Consider the following 20,444-nt stretch of genomic DNA (forward strand, 5'->3'; position numbering starts at 1 on the left):
CATGTAGAGCTGAAATAATTATTTTGTATAATTTTCTTGAAAAATGTGTAAAACTTAGTTCTGTGAAATAATAAAAATATATTTTCAGTCTTTTTATATAATTTATTAATATTAAACTATGAAGTTTTGAAAAAAGATATATTTTATTTAAACTTATACAGGAAGACCCGTCCAAAACGGAACCTGGGTACAACGGAAAAAAATTTCCAAACGGAGCGATTTTTTTTGTTAACAAAAGAAAACTGTAAAATACGGAAACCGACTAAGTCGGATAAAATATTCGGTACCGTGCCATTCCGTCTTACACAGGTTTTACTGTATAAATTTGTTATAAAGTTAAAAATAAGTTAAAATAAAAATAATAAAAAAGAGGTTACAATTGAAAATGGTACTAACAAGTAAGTTAATGGAACTTGCTTGGCATCAGTTTTCAACTCTATCATTAACAATACGATTTACATTATTTTCTTAGAGTCATTACACGATTAAAATGTAAACGAACTTTAAATATTTCTAAATTATACATTTTTCACATTTGTAATTTTAATTTACACTATAATTGTGTTAAGATCTGACTTTTTTTTTGACAAAAAAGTCTGCAGAAGTGATAAACTGCCTGATAACGTTAAACAATTCTGTACTAGTTTTTGTCTGTGAATGAACTTTTTCTAAAAAAAGCTCTAAATTTGCCTAATTTTGACATGACTTTTTCAAAAATATTTAAATATTTTTGAATGGTATTTTATTAAAAAAACAAATAAATCTTGTTGAAGAGAAGATGTAAACTTTCACAGATAGGTACGATTTATTAAGAGTGCAAAAATAAAAAAAATTTAATGTTTTTGATACAAAAATTTGATTTTAAAATTTAAATTTTGAATTTTTTGCGCCATTTTATCCTTAAGTTAATTATACAATTTAAATTATTTAAGTACAGTAAAACCTGTACCTTAATAAAACGAAAACCTGCCTAAACAGGAAAAACTCGTATAAACTGCAGCAATTTTCTGTTTAAACAAAAACCTGTTCAAAATGGAAAAGATATTTGCTACCGTAAGAGAGACCGGCTTACACAGGTTTTACTGTATACGTTCAGGTATTAAGTCGAAACTATCAAACTGTGTTCTGGATTTCTCAAAATGTATACAGTGAAAACTGCTTAGGCGACCACCCGTATTCGGCGGGCACCTGTCAAAACGGGCAAAAATTTATGGCACGAAATAGTTTATACGTAGAGTCTTCGTATAAGTTACCCGTATTAAACGACCCCCGCGTAACGCGACCGCGGGCATCGATTTTTGGTCCGAAACGACATACAACAACTGTAATAAGCGACCATTTCCGCGAATATATCCGGTCTAAACTATCGTTCGAACCCATCCGAACAACGTTTCCCCCTACTAATATAATGAATTAGTCTAAACTCTTGTTGGAACCCACTCCCCCGCCCTTGAAATTAGGTGCAGGTATTAATGAATTAGTCTAGCAACAAAGGAAATTCATTTCAGTTTGTTCGAAATTGCCCGAAAAACGAAAGAAATGCAAAGTGCTGTCGTTAGAAGATGGTGTTAAAGTTATCAGAGAAAGTGAAAGTGGTTTATCACAAGGGCAATTAGGGAACTGTGGGAAAACGAAATTTATTTTACCGTGGACCTACAGTATTTTCCTTAGGGGTATAAATTATTGTACACGATACAATTAATCGGCTGATAAAATTTATTTATTTATTTTGAAGCTCATACACAGTACACGCGCGATAAATAGTTTCTGTACCAACCTACCTTACTTCCACGATATTTTTAGAAAAAGAATATCCAAGTAATTTTCGCGCGCAAAATATTCAAAAACAATAAACGCATTAACGCAAAAATCAGTTTTACAGGCAACCTTCCTCTTTCGATTCCGCCATTGTCATTGGACAATCGCGGAATGTAATGAAATCCTATTATGAGAAAAAACAATAAAGTCGCTTTATTATTAATTACTGTAATAAGAAAATATGAAATATTAAACAAATACAGCATTTTTGAAGTTAAATAAGATTAAACTAACGAAAACCAAAACCAAAGTGATGGAGAGATACGACGCGCTCGTATGTCGATGACGTAATACACGTAACTGAGGAGCGAGCGAAAGGAACCGAGTTGAATTAAGTCGGAGAAAAAAGTGTGCACTATAATCGAGAAAACGCGAGTATTGTATTAATGTTTAAATCTGTCATAAAATCACGACGATTCCTGTTAATCGAGTTATCCGATAGGAATAAAATACAATACCAATATAGCTCTATCGTTGAAAAAATTCGCTTATTTTTGCCCACTTCGAGTTTTGCTTAGTGCAAATGGCTAAAAAGTGCGCAAAATATGTACGGAAATGCGGTATTACGGCACCATCTGTATTGGACGACCAATTTTTGAAGGAACCGTGGGTGGTCGCCATAGACAGGTTTTACTGTATTTTAATCGAAATTCCTACACTGATTATTTTAATTATATTTCATTTAAAACTTTATATAAATTCTTAATTTATGTAAAGTTTTAATATATATCTAGACATTTTAAAACGTTCTTAAAGTAGCTTTTACTACTTCTAACTTGGAGCATTGTTCCCATTTCTACTGAAAGTACAGTACGTTAATGAAATTACTCGATACATTTACTCAGACCTCATTGGTGATAAGTAGGGTAAGGTGGCACACACAGAGGAGGCTCTAAAATTTACTCTTTTATGTAAAGACATAATACGAAAGAAATACAGTAAAACCTGTGTAAGACGGAATCTCACGATACCGAATGTTTTCTCCGGTTTGACAGGTTTTTTTGTTAACAGAAAATCGCTCAGTTCCGAATATTATTTCCGTTTAGGCAGGTATCCGTTGTACACAGGTTCGGTTTTGGACAGGTTTTACTGTATAAATGAAGATTTCTCCTGATAAATGGAATAAAATGAATTTTTCTTCGTTTTATTGGCTTTATTGTCATATTTTTATGGCTTCTGCAGCCACATCTTTGCTAATTCGGATCTTATCTAAACGTTCTCGGCTCCTAATTTTACTTCAAATAAATTTAAAACTTTATGTTAAAGTTATATTCACAGTTGAAAAACACAGTAAAACCTGCACAAAACGGAACCCTAAAGAAACTGAAAGTTGCCAAACCGGGTGCCCTACGAGTCCGGTTTACACAGGTTTCACTGTAATTATTTACACAATTAAACTGCATAGAAAGAGAAATTCGTAAGAAATTAGGTCGCACAGCAAAAATGAAAATAAATCTTAAAAAATTCGGAAGAAATACGATATGACAAATCTCGAGAATCACGTGAGAGGTGATATCTGAAGTGACGTATTTATTTTCATTTTAAATTCGCTCACTGTAGACGTCTCTTCCGTGTCCTGTCAATGTATAAATAGATCTTAATTTAAAAATATATAAATTTAGGAACTGGAATTTCAGCTATTGTTCTTATTTCGGTGCAGGAATTCTCCAAAGTCACTGCTTCAATGCCCTGAAAAAACATTTCACCGTAAAAAATAAAATTTAAAAATATAATACTTTTAATGTTTTAATGGAGCTTTAAATATATTTTACAAATATATAAAGTATTGCAACGTTTATCTTTTAATTTTTTTATTTCTGTGCTTGTAAAAAACAGCTTGGCAAGAGTAATTGGTGCCGTTATACAGAGTGGCCCAAAGTCAGATAACCGTTGCGAAAGCTAAATTTGCTGTCTCATTCAATTATTTAAGCGCTTAGTTATACTTTTTAAAATCACGCTTTAACCGGTTTATAAAAGCAAAAGCACACTGCTGTAAACTTATTTTAGGGTTCGTATTAAGCAGTGTGTCTAAAGCACACGAGAATAAAGCATGGTTAACTGACTTTTGGGCCACCCTGAATATATATTCTTTCATTTCTTATACAAATAATTACTTGTTACGACCAAAAACACGCAATTGCTGCCAGTAAATTGACTTTGCAGATGCAGATTATTCTTCGTACGAATTCTTTTAAACTAATTAACTAGAAACTAATTTTATTTTTTAATTTTTTAAAATTATGTATTTTACTTCTTTAAAAGCATTATTAAGTGTCAAAAATATGCAATTTTGGCTTTAAAATGAAATTTTATTTGCAGTTTATATATATATAAACATTTCGTAATTTTATTTTTAAAGTGTCAATTGATGCTGCACGTACTGTACAGTACATTAGTTAGGGTCTAAAGATTAAGAGAGAGATAATATTTATCACTTTTTTTAAATTTATTTTTTAATAGAAAAGAGAGGGAAAGAAGACAAGGAGAAACAGAAGAGGGAAAAGTAGAACAAAGATATTGTAATTCCTCTCCTAGTTTCACTAAGAACAATTTCGAAGCACAGAACATCTGTACTTCAAATTTGGCTCTGTTCACCCTATTTCTATTTAATAATGAAAAAATATATAAGCGAAATTCATTAAATTATACTCTTAATAATGTATTAATTTACATTAAATATACAATTCTAACGCTTATGCACATGTCTGATCATTTAAATTTGAGCCATAAAAAACTTATTACAGTAAATTCATGTAAGTAGTTTACGTTAAACAATTGCAACATATGTATATACAGTAAATGAATTAATGAACACGTGTCGTATTGAATGGCATAGATTAGATACTTGGATAGTTGTAATATACATGGAACTCGTTACTGAAGTATAATTGATGTATTGCGTATAAATCTACACAAAAATCTAATATTAGAGACTTTGTAACTTAATTTCAGACTTGTTAAATTGTAAATATAATAAATTACATACTATATATATTTATATCGATAGGGGCGCTTTGAGGAGTACCGAGCAAAAGCAAAGTTGACAAATATTTACCTTTTCTAATGTTCAGTTAAAATTGACGATGTGTAGATTCAGTGAAATTATTGTTATAACAGCTGCTGTCGGTACTTCTAAACTATTGATAATGTTAAAAAAAAGTACTTCTAAAATATAATAAATTTATTCTATATGCATATAATCATCATAAACACACACAGAATTAAATAAACAAACAATTTGATGAATTGCAACGTAACATCAATTATTGGGTATATAGATTAATAAATAAATCACATATAAAAGAACGAATACGGTTATTTTAAATTATTTAGGGATTGGTGTATCATTGCACTCAATTGATTATTTAAATATCCGAGAAATCGTATATAAATCCTTAAAGGAGTTAGTGTTCACTCGGCGTAACAAGTTACGACGGAACTGAGTCACGGGAAATGACGTCACGCTCGACTCGTTCCCTTCACAAAGCCGCCGATATGGTAAACACTCTTCTTTCTCTCTCTCTCTCTGTGTGTGTGGTAATATCTGATCCGACAGACCAAAGCGGAGGGGACAAAGTCTCGTAACGATCCTTATTTCTAAACCAAAAAGTCTTTAGTCCATCTGGACCTTCACGGATCGCTGACCTCCACTAGAATCACGATACTACACGACTAAGGGTCTATCTATATAGACGATCTATGACGCTTTGTTTATCGCCTCCTCTTAAGATTCTTATGGCACGTGTTTCAGGTGTCGAAAAATGATGTCACTTCCTGTCTGCCCGAATTTTACCACTACATTATTCTATAAATGGAAGGGTGATGTATTACTGTAAACACAGGAATAGTGTTAAAAAGTGAGGGATATAATTATAAACTAATTAATACTTTTTGTTTTCTTTGTTTATTTTGTACTTCGTTAGGAAAAGAAATTTCAAGCTGAAAGGAATATAATTTTTTAAATTCATATTATATTACATAAGTTAATTTTTAAAAATCCCAAATAATTATTCTTAATAAAAATTCATATTTTAATTAAGAATAAAGTAAAATTATCTTAAATATTCAATAATTTAGCGTTTAATTTAACTACAATTTTATTAATTTATTTTAATTTGGCTTAATTGTTCGTCATTAATTAAATTATTTAAAATTTGAAACTTAAGTATTTATATTATTATCATACATTTAAATATTACAGAATGTAAATTTGTAAAAAACTTAAATCAACACCTTAATGCTTGCTGAGAAATTTTTAATTAAACGAACGTTTTCGGCCTCATCTATAGGCCATCATCAGGTCGAAATACAAAAATTGGAACGCTTACGTTCCATACATAGAATACAAAATTCAAACTAAACGTTTTTTAAAAAATGGAACTAATTAACGAAAAAAATAAAAAATAAATAAATAAATAAACATATAGTGAGAAACTAGAAAAACAACAATAATAATAACAAACGAACATAATATCAATATTACCTATCCTAACTAGAAATAATTCAATTTAAATATAACTAAGTTCATGCCCCTCCTATAAGTTTTTAAGGGCATATTTCCAAGCCGAAGGAAGACCTTCCGCGTCCCTTGCGTTAATACATTTATCTTTTAGCTTACTTCTGTAAATTTCCATTTTTTCCGCTGTTCTCGCCAAAGTTGGGGAATGTACCTGTTTTATGATTCTCGCCTCATTCCACCGTACCACTGATCCTTCAGCTTGCCCCATCTGGGCTAGTACTGTTGTATTGGACCCTTTTCTAATATCATACTTATGTTCCTTCATCCTAATTCCTAAGTTTCTAGTAGTAACCCCCACGTACTCTTTATTAATGCCTAACAGCTGGTTCTCGTAAGGGATCTTATACACACCTGCCTTATCTTCTTTTTTAACTAATCCTTTATCGTTTCTAAGTATTTTATACAAATTCGGAGCCCTTTTTAAGATCACCCTTGCATCCTTCAAGCTTGCTATTTCTTTCATAATCCCTCCTAGATATTTATTGAATGTAAATTTCGTGTACCTATAAGGCCCTCGTCTAGTGTCTTTATCACTGCTGGTCTCAAATTTTCTAATAATTCCCTCTATGACTTTCCTCTTATACCCTAATGTTCCTGCTATCCGTATAATTCTTTCTATCTCCGTAAGTCGGTCTATCACATTTTCACAGTATATAAAGGCCCTTCTAATCAAAGCTCTAAATGCCGCTAACTTATATTTATAAGGGTCATAAGAGCTAGCAGGGATATAAAGTGGGCTATGCGTAGGTTTAATGAATACGCCAGTGGATATATGCCCTTTTCTAAATACGATATTAATGTCTAAGAAATGCAACATCCTAGAGCTTTTTTGCTCAAGCTTCAGGCTAAGGCCTTCTTCGTTTTCGTTAATTCTATCCACAAAGTTAGCAATTACCCGATTGTTCTTCCATAATATGAAAATGTCATCTACATATCTCTTGTAGTATACTATGTCCCTTTCGAAGCCGCGTAGCACTTTTAATTCTACTTTTCTAACAACAAGTTCGCAAAGGAGCCCCGAAATCGGGCTTCCCATTGGTACTCCCCTTTTTTGCTTGAATGTTTGGTCTTCGTAAACGAAGAAGGATTCGCAACATACTAGGTTAGCCATTTCCATAACCTCCTTTCTGTGTTGTGTTAACGTTGGGTTTTCTTTAAACAAGAACTCCAACAGCGCTTCTACGCAGGATTCCACTTTGATCGACGGGTACATACTTTCGTAATCCAACACAGTTCCCACTTCTTCATCCATCAAAGTAATGCTTTGTAGATCTTTAACTACCATAACAGGATCCTTTACCACAAACTTATTACTTTCCATCAACGCGGAGACGTATTCTTGCAATCTTTTTTCTAGGAGAAATGTAGGACCTTTTCGTTTTTCCACAATAGGCCTTATTTCCTTACCCTCTTTATGGGTTTTAGCGAAGGCAAAGAGTCTAGGGAGCCCTGGTCTAGGGTTCCGGCATTTTCGGAGAAACGGTAATATCTTCGCTAGTTTGGTTTCCTCCAGCTTTTTAACCCTTCTATCAATAGTTTGAACTATATTACTGTTGACCTTGATACATTCTGTTTTTCTGATGTATTCTTCTAAGGCTCTATCATACGTTTGTTTTTTCATTATGACAATTTGTTTGCTTTTATCTGCTCTCGCCGCAATCAAATTATTCTCTTTTAACCATCCCTTAGTGTATCTGATATCCTTGCTGTAGTCTTCTCTTTTCCCTTTATCTTGATTTTTTAATACAGTCTTCCACCTAATATAGTCCTTCTCAACGGGATCCAAACCCCTAATTCCTCTTTCGATCTCCTGGTATGACGTTTCCCATATCCCCGCTCTCTCTGGTACGAAGTTTGGGCCTTTGCTCAGCAGCTCTTTTACCCTATTGGGTATTTCAATTTGGTCCCATACTATGTATGTTGTGATGCTCTTCCTATTGTTTTTTGGAACCTGCTTGTAGATAATCCATTTCATTCTCTTAATATAACGTTTCTTTAAGCTCCTGTAGACCTTATCAGTAAAACGTGCAACTCCAACGTTCATGTCCATAAGCTTATCAGGTTGTTCATTAAACACTTTGTTTTCCAAATCAATGAGGCGTCTCAGGATCCCGTATCTTTTTGTTTTTTGCAAACTTAATGGATTTCTTAAGGCACGCAAAACAAACTCTGAGTTTTAACGAGCCGCATTCTTTCGGGATGCGGATTCTATATATAGACATCGGAAATACTTTGCTAATCATGCATTCTCTTAAAAATTCCAACTTACAATTAGCTTTGACTAGTTTCAACGTCAACTTCCTATATTCCTTATAAAGATCAGCCGGTGTCGCCATGTCAAACTGATTCATACTCGTATTCATACTCGGGCATGAACTTAGTTATATTTAAATTGAATTATTTCTAGTTAGGATAGGTAATATTAATATTATGTTCGTTTGTTATTATTATTGTTGTTTTTCTAGTTTCTCACTATATGTTTATTTATTTATTTATTTTTTATTTTTTTCGTTAATTAGTTCCATTTTTTAAAAAACGTTTAGTTTGAATTTTGTATTCTATGTATGGAACGTAAGCGTTCCAATTTTTGTATTTCGACCTGATGATGGCCTATAGATGAGGCCGAAAACGTTCGTTTAATTAAAAATTTCTCAGCAAGCATTAAGGTGTTGATTTAAGTTTTTTTTTTTTTTTTTTTTTTTTTTTTTTTTTTTTTTTTTTTTTTTTTTAAGTATTTATATTATTATCATACATTTAAATATTACAGAATGTAAATTTGTACAATTTATTAATTCAAAAAAATATGTAAATGATTATAATTTATTTTATTACAAAAAAAATAGATATTTTAACTTAAAATTCATTCAAAAATTTGCTAATCAAATCTATAATTCACCTAAAAGATTAATGGAGGTGTGTCAAAAAGGGGGAGAGGGGTTTAAGAATTTTGAAAGAAAATTAATAAATTTTGCTAATTATAAATCAAAATTTTAGAGGAGGAACATAAATTCTTTATTTCCAAAATTCTTAAAATATGAGACCATTTTTCAAATATTGTCAGAAAGTTTCTCTATCTTCTATTCGAAAATGGATCTCTTCCATCAATCATATACAATACTTTTCAGGAATTTTTTTGTTTTCATCAAAGACGTATGATAGTAAGACTATAGATCAGACAGACGAAACTCATAAATTCTATAAATAACACGATATTGTTTTATCACATGAATTATTTTTATCTTTCTCACGAATTCTTTATCCTAAACAACCATGAAATATAGCCTAAAGTATTATTGTTTTAGATGTATTTGAAATAATCTAAGTTAAAGATTTCTTCAGAAATTTCAAAGAGCATTACAGTTTTGATAAATATTTTATAAATCTGACATTTTGTAGAGTATAATTAAGTATTTTTTTAGTTAAATTATATCAAAAGAAAAGAGTTTGTTGCACCTATTAAGTGGCGCGTTATGGATCTATGGAAAATCATGGGTTTCTTTCAGGGGGTCTGAAGGGTTTTACCTCGATATAACCTTATATAAAATAAATTTTGCAAAAACACAAAGACTTATTGTTTCTATATATTTTTTTTCTGAAAGAAACATTGATGGAGCTCATCCCTTTACACATCTTACAATTACATTTAAATAATAATTAAACATGGGTATAAATCTCTATTTTTCTGGTTTATAACAAAAACAGAGAGAGAAAAAACCAGTCATTTGGAGCCCTTTATAATTGATAGCCGCAGAAAAATGTTCTTTTTTGCCTGATATAACGCGCTACTGATCTTCGTCATTAATTTTTCTTACTCTTACAACCGAAACATCCGTTCATTTTAAGAAATTTTAATAAAATATTCAAGTCTTAATAATTATAATTAAGAATTTACGTGGTTAAATGTAATATAAAGTAAAAAAAATTAGAAATTTGATTGCTTTTTTAATAATGGCACACGTTAAAATTGTCATTTCTCATTAACTCCCTACGAAATGTCGATGAAGAATGGGAGCTATATACATTTCAACAAAGAAATAATTTAATAAATAATGACAATTAGGTGGGAAAACATGAATTTACATAAAAAATGAATTGGTCTTTAATGTTCAAGGGGTGTTCGGTAAGAGGATCGATATATAGTGGCGCCATCTAACAGGAAGGAGGAGAGAAAGCAACCCAGTTAACTACAACTTCAACTTACTGATTCTTAATAGTACTTGGCAGGCAATCCATTTGTATTAATGTTAAGAAAAAAAAAGAAGCTTTACTTGATAGCAACAGAAAATAATCATTAAAGGAAATGAAATATCCCATCCTTCAGGCAGGACGAGGTCTAACACCAAAATATGACAGATGGTTGACTAAGGATATCCAAGGAGCTCCGAAAGAGTAATTAGATAGAACTAGATATTTTTCTTTCTTATTTTTAATACTACAACGAATCATCTTTAATTCATAACATTACTAGAAGAAAATTACAAATGTATAAGAGTTCATTTAATCATTCATTAATATGATGGATGGGATACGAAGTAGTAGATTGTTAATGGATAGCTCTTATAGTGCTAATTTTAAAATAATTTTATCAACTTATATCTTGAGTTATTTTTTTTACTTTATTGTCGGCTTAGTTAACGAATAGTTATGCTGGTTCATGTGACCATTCATTGTTACGAACACTGGAGCATTAGTGTCTCCATTTACTTCCATTGTGTGAGGAGACTAGAAGACACTAATGTCAGTGACTCCTTTATGGATCGTTTATCTGTTATCGTTAGTTTATCTGTGATGTAATAGAAGATAAAGAATGTGTCGATACAACTTCTTTGACTCTGTAATATCATCCAACCGGTTACACAAAAGCTGTTTCTAAAGGTGTAAATCCCATAATCGAAGTCGATTGTTTTGTCCAAGGTCATATAATATAGATGTTGGATAAATATAACTCTGTAAAACAAAATCTAATGATGAAAGGATGATAATTTCATAAATTATTCATGAAATGATCATCAGATAATTCTGTAATTGGAAACACCTGGCTTCTGTTTAAATTATTAATTGTTCAAGAAGTAGCATTAAAATTTAATGCTACCTTTTTTGTATTATTTTGAGAAAAAAAAAGAAACGAGGGGATCAATCAAAAACATTAATTTTTATTTAAGGAAAATATATATAAGGAACTATAAAATTTTTAGTTAAACTGTTTGTTTAATTGAAGAACCACAAAGTTTTTTACATCATCATCATCATGAATTGTGGTTCAAATCTTTGCACTTGGCTCACGATGACAGCGATGAAGACAAACATTTTAATCAAAACTGTTTATGAAACTTAAAAAAATTATAAAGCTTGTGGGGATGCGATTGAATCACATCGTAACATCACCACCACCGCATGATCAATTCTGAAATTCTGGCCTAAGTCTTTGGACACGATGATGATTTTCTTGTATAAACCTTTCCTTGATAGATTCATAATGACTTATGAATTTATTTTGTAGGCATGAAACCCCCTTTTCCTGATGAATAACAAACAAAATAATATAAATTAATTGAAAAATTGCTCTATATTTTAAAATAATATAAAAGTAGTAATTGTTTTGAATTATTTAAAAATAAATTAAATAAAAGTTTTCAAGTTTATTTATTCAACAATTATAATTAATTTATAAAATATTTAAATTGTCGTTTACGATCTCCAATTATTCATTTGTTCACATAAAAATTAAATTTTAAATAAGAGAATTAAAAAAGAATTAAGACTATTGTTTAAGTGAATTTAATGAACAAATAATTATATTTTTAATTGTAGAATAATTTGTTTTAATAAATAAAAATTGATCAAGAAGTATTTTTGATTTTTTGATGAAAGTTAAATTTATAAAATACTTAAAATTCCGGAATAAATCTTGGAATTTCAATGTAAAAATTCATATTTAAAGTACTTTAAAAAGAGTAAAAAGCCAGACAATTAGTAGATTTTTTAAAAATTATATTTTTATATCAACATTCTAAAAATACCTTCAATTTTTTTAATAAAAAATGGAGAAAAAATTGCATTTTTCTGCTATTCTTGCTATTTAAAGTATTTCGTATCTATCAACAAATTAAATTTATAGAGTTTGTATTTATGAAAAAAGTAAATATATGACACTGGAATCGAGGGATGTGAAATGGGGCCCTAGTCACAAATGTGAGGCCTCTCAAGTAAAATAGATTTTTCACCGTTTATCAGAAAAAAATTTAATTTATATCATGTTTTTTTCCTCTAATAAACTAAATTTTGGCGGCCCTTCTATATCTGGGCTCCAGCTAAATGGCCTTGTTGATTCCTCTCTATCTAGATTGTATGATACGAATTTTAATTAAGGAAATGTCCATAGACTTAATTTTATCGAAGTTTAAATTATAAAGGAATAAAAATTAATTGAAATTTAAAAAATATAAAAACATTTTATAAAAAATAAAGTAAATATTAAAATTTTAAAATATTAATTAAGTTAAAAATTTAAAGCTTTTTATAAGATTATTTACAAAAATTTCTTTAAAAAATTAAAAATAAATTAATCTATTGATTTACATTATTTTTCTGATAATTAATAAATAATTAAAATTATTTATTTATTTATTCCAATTCGTGGATGGCAACTCTTAAAAATTTTCGAAATTCAAGCTAAAATTTTAAATTTTTTTCATTTTATTTGGTTAATATTAATGAAAAAAAATTAGTAATTTGTTTTTAATTTTTATATCTTATAAATTGCTGTAGTAATTTACAAAATTATTATTATAATATTTTTCAAATATAAAAATATATTATAGCCTCTATTACAGAATTTTTATTCTAATTAATATAATTTTTCTCATAGAATATTTTTTTTCTAATTGAATTAAGAATTTATAATTTAGAATATCTAAACCACCGATGCGTAGTGAAATATTTCATTAATTTCGCTAATAATTTTTTTAAAAAATCTACTTAGAAAAATAAATAAATAAAATGCTGCTGTAGTAATTTATTATTGAGAATTTTACATAAATAAATCATTATTTTTCAAAGAAATTTAGAAGTAAAACCGTAAGAAAGATGCAATTAATCGATAATTTCAAACATCTGCATTTAAATTCTTTCGTCTTAGAAGTTTAAGATAAAAAGACTAGGAAAAAAAGGAGCCAAGAGAAACAATTTTTTATGTAAATTAGCTAATTTACGTGTCTTTTTCTTATGCATACACTTATCCATATTTATCATGCAAATTAGGTAAAGATTTATTCAAACTTTTGTATGAGCGATGTAACGTTATAATGCTTGCATTTTAAGTAGATTAAGTAGCAACAATATTTAATTTCTAGTTAAATATGCTACATAAATAAAATAATTATTAGTTAAAATCTCAATAAAAGAATTATAAATCCATTAAATTAATTATTTATTCTTATTTAAACAATTTAAACTTAAATTATTGCTCTAGTAAACTCAAACCAACAGTTTTACTTAATGTATGACGCTTAAAAATTGTTTATATCTTTAAAAAATTATTTTAAAAAAATCTATAATAAGCTCTTAAAAATGCATTTAAAAAGTATAAAATTACGTTTAAACTCCTGAATAATTATAAGATTAATTTAAGAGAGAAGATCAATAAATACTCATTTGTGAAAACGTATCACATTAGACTGAACTTTAACCTATTCCTCTGTAAAACTATCACGTTCTAAAATACATATCACGATTCTTTCTGAAAAGTAACCTTGTGATCTTTAACCTTTGACCTCGAGAGGGTCTAACAACCTACCTATTAGAAATAGTGGTGAGATCCATTTGACATAGTGATGGATAGTTATAAGGTCACACTTCTCAATCGTGTACTTATTTTTAAATTGTTTCGTGTTCGAATACTTATTTTTATTATTTATTTTCTTTGTTTTATATACTAAAAGGTATATATTTTGTAATAACTAGTTAACAAATGGATGATAAATGATGAAATTCCTAATTAAAAAACGATCGTTTATGTAATAAAATGTTATTAAATTTTATAAGATGTTTAAATTAATTTATGTCGAATATTTTGATTTAAATGATGATTATTAGAGTGTAAATTTAATGTTTGTTAAGGTTTCTATTAGATATTTTGGCTAGAAATACTGTATAGGTCTATATATTTTGGGCTACATGCGAGGCGGCTCAGAAGGTAAGTAACCGAGAAATTAGCTTTTATAATGGTTAACCGCCTTTTGAGTCGTCTTATAAATGATAAAATATTAAATTGCACCTAATTAATGGCTCGTGCAATGCACTATTTTAGAGAAATTTAGGATATATTTAAGAAATAAAGCCAGCCTTAAGCGGGATTATAAAATATTTTCCAAATAATTTATTAATTAGAAAACATTTATAAACAAATTACAGTATAATAAATATTAAGCAGAATTTCGAATTACGTAATTAGCTTATTTATATAAGTCCAACGTATTAAAAAATTAAAAATAATTATTAATTCTGCATACTGATTAATGCGAAACAATTAAGTACAGTAATTGTTTATAATGATAAATTTGATTATTTAAATTATTGTTAGATATAATAAACTAGGAATTTGTTTGCAGAAGGAGGCAAAAAGTTGGTATTTCAACTGCATCCTTTCATTTTATTATAATTTTATTCCATACTTCTGTAATTATTACAGTAATTTTCTGTACGGAATAGACTTTGGACTGTATAATAATAAGTTTTCCCCCTTTTACAGTGTCAAAACTCTTAATAAAGCTAATATTATCGTCCCAAAATTGGTCCAATACTATAACACTGTATAGATGTAGTATATAATTACTATATATTACTATTATTTGTGCAGTAAAATAAATATATTAATAAATTAATGCTAAATGTCAACTTAATTGAACACGATTAAAACGTCTGTTGTTATGGGAGACCGCAGAAAATTTTCAAGGGAGGGAAGCTTGGAGACAAATAATTACATCGATAAATTTTTATTTATCTAATTTTTTGGATTTTTTTTAGACAGACAAGAAATTTTAAGATAGATAAAGCGTGTCATGTTCGAGGGCGTAAAGTATTTCAATCACTTTTACCATTATATTTTGTGGAATTTTTAACTCGATCCCCGGGGATCAGTGCCCGTCCCCCCTGCAGAAACCAATACCTGTTATTGAAAATACAGAAATGATTAAATTGTCTCCAAATGGCAGGAAGCTAGAAGTTAATCGATTAGAGTAAATTAATCCCTTCATTTTCTTAAAAGCGCACGTTTTAATTTTATAATTAATGTAAATAAGTGTCTAAATTTGAAGCAGTTTTGATAGACTGATAGATGCAGATATTATGTAGTTTCATATATAGCTTACATATATAAAAGCTTTATTTTTATATCAGTAATTAAATATATAATAATCGCAAAACTTTTTCCTGTCTCATAATAATCATAATAAGTTTATGGAATTTAAATTAAGCAAATTTATATTCCTCTAAATATAATTAGAGTCAATTATTTACAGAGCTTCATTGTTATAGGTTCATTAAAGATGTACTGTAAGTTTTTTTACTTAATACTTAATCGAATTATAAACAGAAGTTTAAAATATCTTTAAAAATTCTTAAAATTTTGAAATTTGTTTCATAATAAAATTTAAACCAATTTCGTGATTTTAAGTTAAAGAAAATGTGGAAATGTTAAGAACACGCAAGTACAAAGAACAATATTTTGCTAATGACTAAAGTTGGATGTAAAATAATGAAACTTCTAAGAAAATTTTACCGTTTCACATAGTTTAGGGGAAAAAAATATAAATCGAAAATCTATTTTTATATTATTAAAAAGAAAAGTCTATATTTCGATTGAGCCGTGATTCAATTTTTTTTATGTACTGTACGTACTGTATAAAACAAGTCGAACTTTTACCTATACACAGTACATAAAAGTCAAAATGTGTATGCATGTCATTTTTTGAAAAAGGATTCTATATCGTTCAACGTATCCTCACCAAATTTAATATGTCTATTCTTTAACATCTTATAAAAACGCTATGGATTTCCACCCCCAATCACCCCTAAAGCCCACTCCTCTTAACCTATTGTGTACAGTACGTTTGTTAAGAAAAGGGTTTTGCATATCCTCACCAAACTTGGCGCGAATATTCTTCGAAACCCTAGGAAAAATACTGTGGAATTCGACCCTCCAACATTCCTAAAACCCTGGATATAAATATTTTTCCTTATAATTAAATAAATTTTGATATTTAATTCAATACATCAAATTAATATAAAATAAAATAATAATAATAATAATAATATAGTATCTACAGATAAATTAATTAAATTTTTTTCCGTATTTTATAAATTAAAAATTATAATATAAAAAATATAAATTATCCTATAAACTTATAAGTAGAATTTACTGAAACTTAAACTTATGAGAGCAATAATTATTTAATAAATTACCCCTTAGAGCAGGGGTCCCCAACCTTTTTGTACCTAAGAGCACATTCTAGAATACCGGCCAAACGGCGGGCACCATTTATTTTTTCAAGGTGAATTTATACTTGGACATAGTTAATAATGCATACACATAATGTACAGAAAACATTTAATTCCAAAAATGTAATAAAACATACACAAGACTATTAACAATAATTTTTACAAAACAAGTAATTACTAAACAATGCATACAAAATCTACAGAGTATAAAAATTCTTTATAAAAAGTATAAATCTGAAAGTAAATGTGATTTTTGGCATTGCATTTCATTGACCATTGCTTCGTAATTAGGAGAGTATGACGATATCTCTGCTCGTAAGTAATCGTCAAGGTGTTCGTCCGTAAGTCGTGATCTGTACTTTGATTTTACGATATTCGGAACGGACCGGTTTATTTCATTTCAGGTATGGGAAATTTGGTTGGTGAAGATTTGGCGGAGGGGAAAAAGAGATCGGTCGCATTTCGCTTTGTGCTTTTATCTGTGTTGGACGCCATTTCTACTTTTGAGTGGTTAATCATTAAAAACGAAAAAACTTTTACGTAGCATTTTATTGAGAACCGAAATATTTTTATTTTTATCGTGGTCGCACAGCGGCGCGCACACGTAAAACGATCGGCGGGCGCTATGGTGCCCGCGGGCATAGGGTTGGGGACCACTGCCTTAGAGGAATAAATAATTGTATAATATGATATCATTTATATGAAAGTAAGGTATACATTATCAAAAATAAGAACTTGACAGAATCACTCTGCTTTTATTTTAGAATTTCCAGATGTCCTGTTTGCTCCAACATCTTGAAAACAGCCTTTTGAGTTCATCGAATGTCCCCATTCCTCCGAAAATTAATGTAAAAAAGTATTAATTTTTAAATTTATATATATAAAATTAGATAAATAAAAATTTCCTGAAATTTTTCACGTTTTTAATTTATTTTTTTAACCATAATTATGATAACCATAATTAACATATTTAATTATGGTTATCAGTATCAAAAGAGTTAAGTTACGTAACTCTTTTGATACTGAGTTTAATTCACTGGTGAAACACTGTGAAGAACTTGTTTAGCAACTGTTTTACACAATAGTCCATTCTCAAAGCATGTTTACAATTTAGTAGAAGAAAAGATAACATCTTTCTGATTAAATTCCTTATTTTTTCCCCTATGTTAAACCTTATTTCAGTATATTTCCCCTCAAAGAATTTTTTTAACTTAAGAAAATTCGAAAGAAAAGCATTAAAATAACTTAATTTATAAATACTTAATGAGTCATCAAACACCTGATACTGAGAAACGTTTATTAAACAAACATTAACGTTTTCGACCCAATATGATAGGCCTTGTTGTTTAATTAATGTTTGTTTAATAAACGTTTCTCGGCATCAGGTGTTTGATGATTCATTAAGTATTTTAAAGAGCAGAGTATGATATTTGGTTAGTTAATTTATATATTTATTTTATTTTATTTTTTGCCTGAATGCGAGCTATTATTTTAATCGAATGTTATAGATTTTTTATAAAATTTCTATTAATAAAATAGTTTAAAAAATAATAATAATTTAATTATAATATTAAAGTAATTAATGATGATTAAGACTATATTTGATTTAACTTTTTTTTAATTTATTCAAAATTTTTATCTTCTTTTACAAGAAATTCTTTAATTACCATAAAAATACTCGTTAATTTATTATTTTTATTATAAATTAATAAACATTTAAATTATTTTTAATTCTTGAAATTCATAGAATTTTATAACGCAAAAATTAATTATTTGCCCCCTAATTTTTGAATTAAAATAAATCTTGTAATTACTTAAATTTAGTTTCATTTTAAACAAATTAAAACGTTAATAAAACGTAAAAGAATTAAAATGAAATTATTTTATATTTTATCGATGATAAAATTAACTTTTTAAGTATCTTCGTAAGGTTCTTGAACTTAATATTATATTAACATAAATTTCCAGTCTTTAATAAATTCAGTAACTTAAAATATATATTTTTTATTGGATTATTTAATATTTTTCGGTAGTTAAAAACCTAGAAAAAATAATTATCAGTCTGTTTAATAAGGTTATAATAATATATTTCAAACTCTTTAATTGATCGAGTTAAATTTTTATTTTTTAATCATCAATTAATTTTTAATGCCTTATCGTCATCATCGCATCATCATAATTTATATTATTGCTAATTGGCATATCTTTATTTCAATATTCAACTAATTTATATATGTTTAAAGTAATTAATGAACTGGTTTTTTCAGTATTTATTGTAGTTTTATAAATTATTTTTTATTAAAAATATTATAAAAAATGTGAAAATTAAATTAAATATAAGATTATACAAGATTTTATTTAAAATACCCATACTTTTAAATAATTAAGATATAATTTATTGATTATTTTTCGGGATTTAATTGAGTTTAAATGGGGTTGATTGTGTTTAAGAGTAAGTTTTTTGGTGAAAAATTCACTTTTATTCAGTAAAATTCTTTACTGGAATTATTATTTATGAAAATCGGAACACGGATTTGAAACGGGAACAAAACACTTTTCTCATTTAAATAATCGATTCTTTGTAGCCAAATAGCACACATTTGACACGAATTCTTGTAGACTTTTGACCCGCTTGATCACGAAGATGATCAAGTAAATCTTCAATCATTACCTTGGAAAAAATGGCCCGAAGGGAGAATTGTCTCCACTCTCTAGGGACGACCCAAACCTTATTACAAGAAAGAAATGCCTAGTGAAATGTGGTAGAAGCTGTGATAATGGTTCTTAAGCGTTCTAATGATGTGATGGCATCAGATATCTGCCCTTAGAGGAGAAATGACAGCTTAGATGTACATTTCTGCAAACAATAGGAAGCTAGAATAATGGTTCCACATAATTCTAAGCTTACTATAACGACACCTTAATGAGTCATCAAGAAAAACTGTAATTAAAGTTATATAATAAGTATATTTAAATCCCTAAAAAAACAATTAGAAATGAGTAATTTTATCAGCTTTCACAATGCAAATTTTGTGTCAATAATCCCCCAAAAAAGGGTAAATTTATTACTGTTTTACGTCAATTAAACTGTATCTATTATTTAAAAAAACATCTGATACGTGTAGACTTATCTATTTTTAAATTGAAATATTTAGGAATATTTATCAGGAAGAAATAAATAATTGGAATTATTTCGTCTAGACTAACAAGACATCCTTTTTTACTTATGAAAGGAGATACAGTGTTACAGATTAGAAATTTAAATGATCTTTTAGATTATTATACGAGATTAAACGAAGTAGCAAGAAAAAAAGGGGATGAAAAAATGGTATTATATTTTACAAAGGAAATTGCTAGAGGGGTTTGAAGAACCTCAATAAGTTAATGATGGTATTAAAGTAGGAAAAACCGTCATCACAGTAGACATCCAACTGAGATTTATAACACTAGGATTAGGATTAAACAAATGTATAATGCAATAGTCCGTGTGTGTGCATAATCAATTCCTTAAGTATAACGAATATAAATCACCCATCTTACTATACTTCTTGTTAGCAAAGACGAGTACAGTTTTGCCAATTAGAAGTAAAGATACCAGGTCAGTCACCGC

The 20,444-nt window shown here is 28.5% G+C and overlaps 1 protein-coding gene across 1 annotated transcript; it reads right to left on the reverse strand.

The window, feature by feature from the left end:
* Positions 1–6,353: 6,353 nt before the first annotated feature.
* Positions 6,354–8,381, reverse strand: LOC136968646 (uncharacterized). The gene has a single exon (XM_067262649.1). It carries the CDS (start codon positions 8,379–8,381, stop codon positions 6,354–6,356), a length of 2,028 nt encoding a protein of 675 aa, XP_067118750.1.
* Positions 8,382–20,444: the final 12,063 nt, after the last annotated feature.

This window comes from Centruroides vittatus, unplaced genomic scaffold, assembly GCF_030686945.1.
Source record: "Centruroides vittatus isolate TY-2023 unplaced genomic scaffold, ASM3068694v2 contig_150, whole genome shotgun sequence".
Classification (NCBI taxonomy): domain Eukaryota; kingdom Metazoa; phylum Arthropoda; class Arachnida; order Scorpiones; family Buthidae; genus Centruroides; species Centruroides vittatus.

Coding starts and splice junctions, on each gene's coding strand:
- LOC136968646 (XM_067262649.1), bottom strand. CDS start 8,381: ATGAACGTTGGAGTTGCACGTTTTACTGATAAGGTCTACAGGAGCTTA.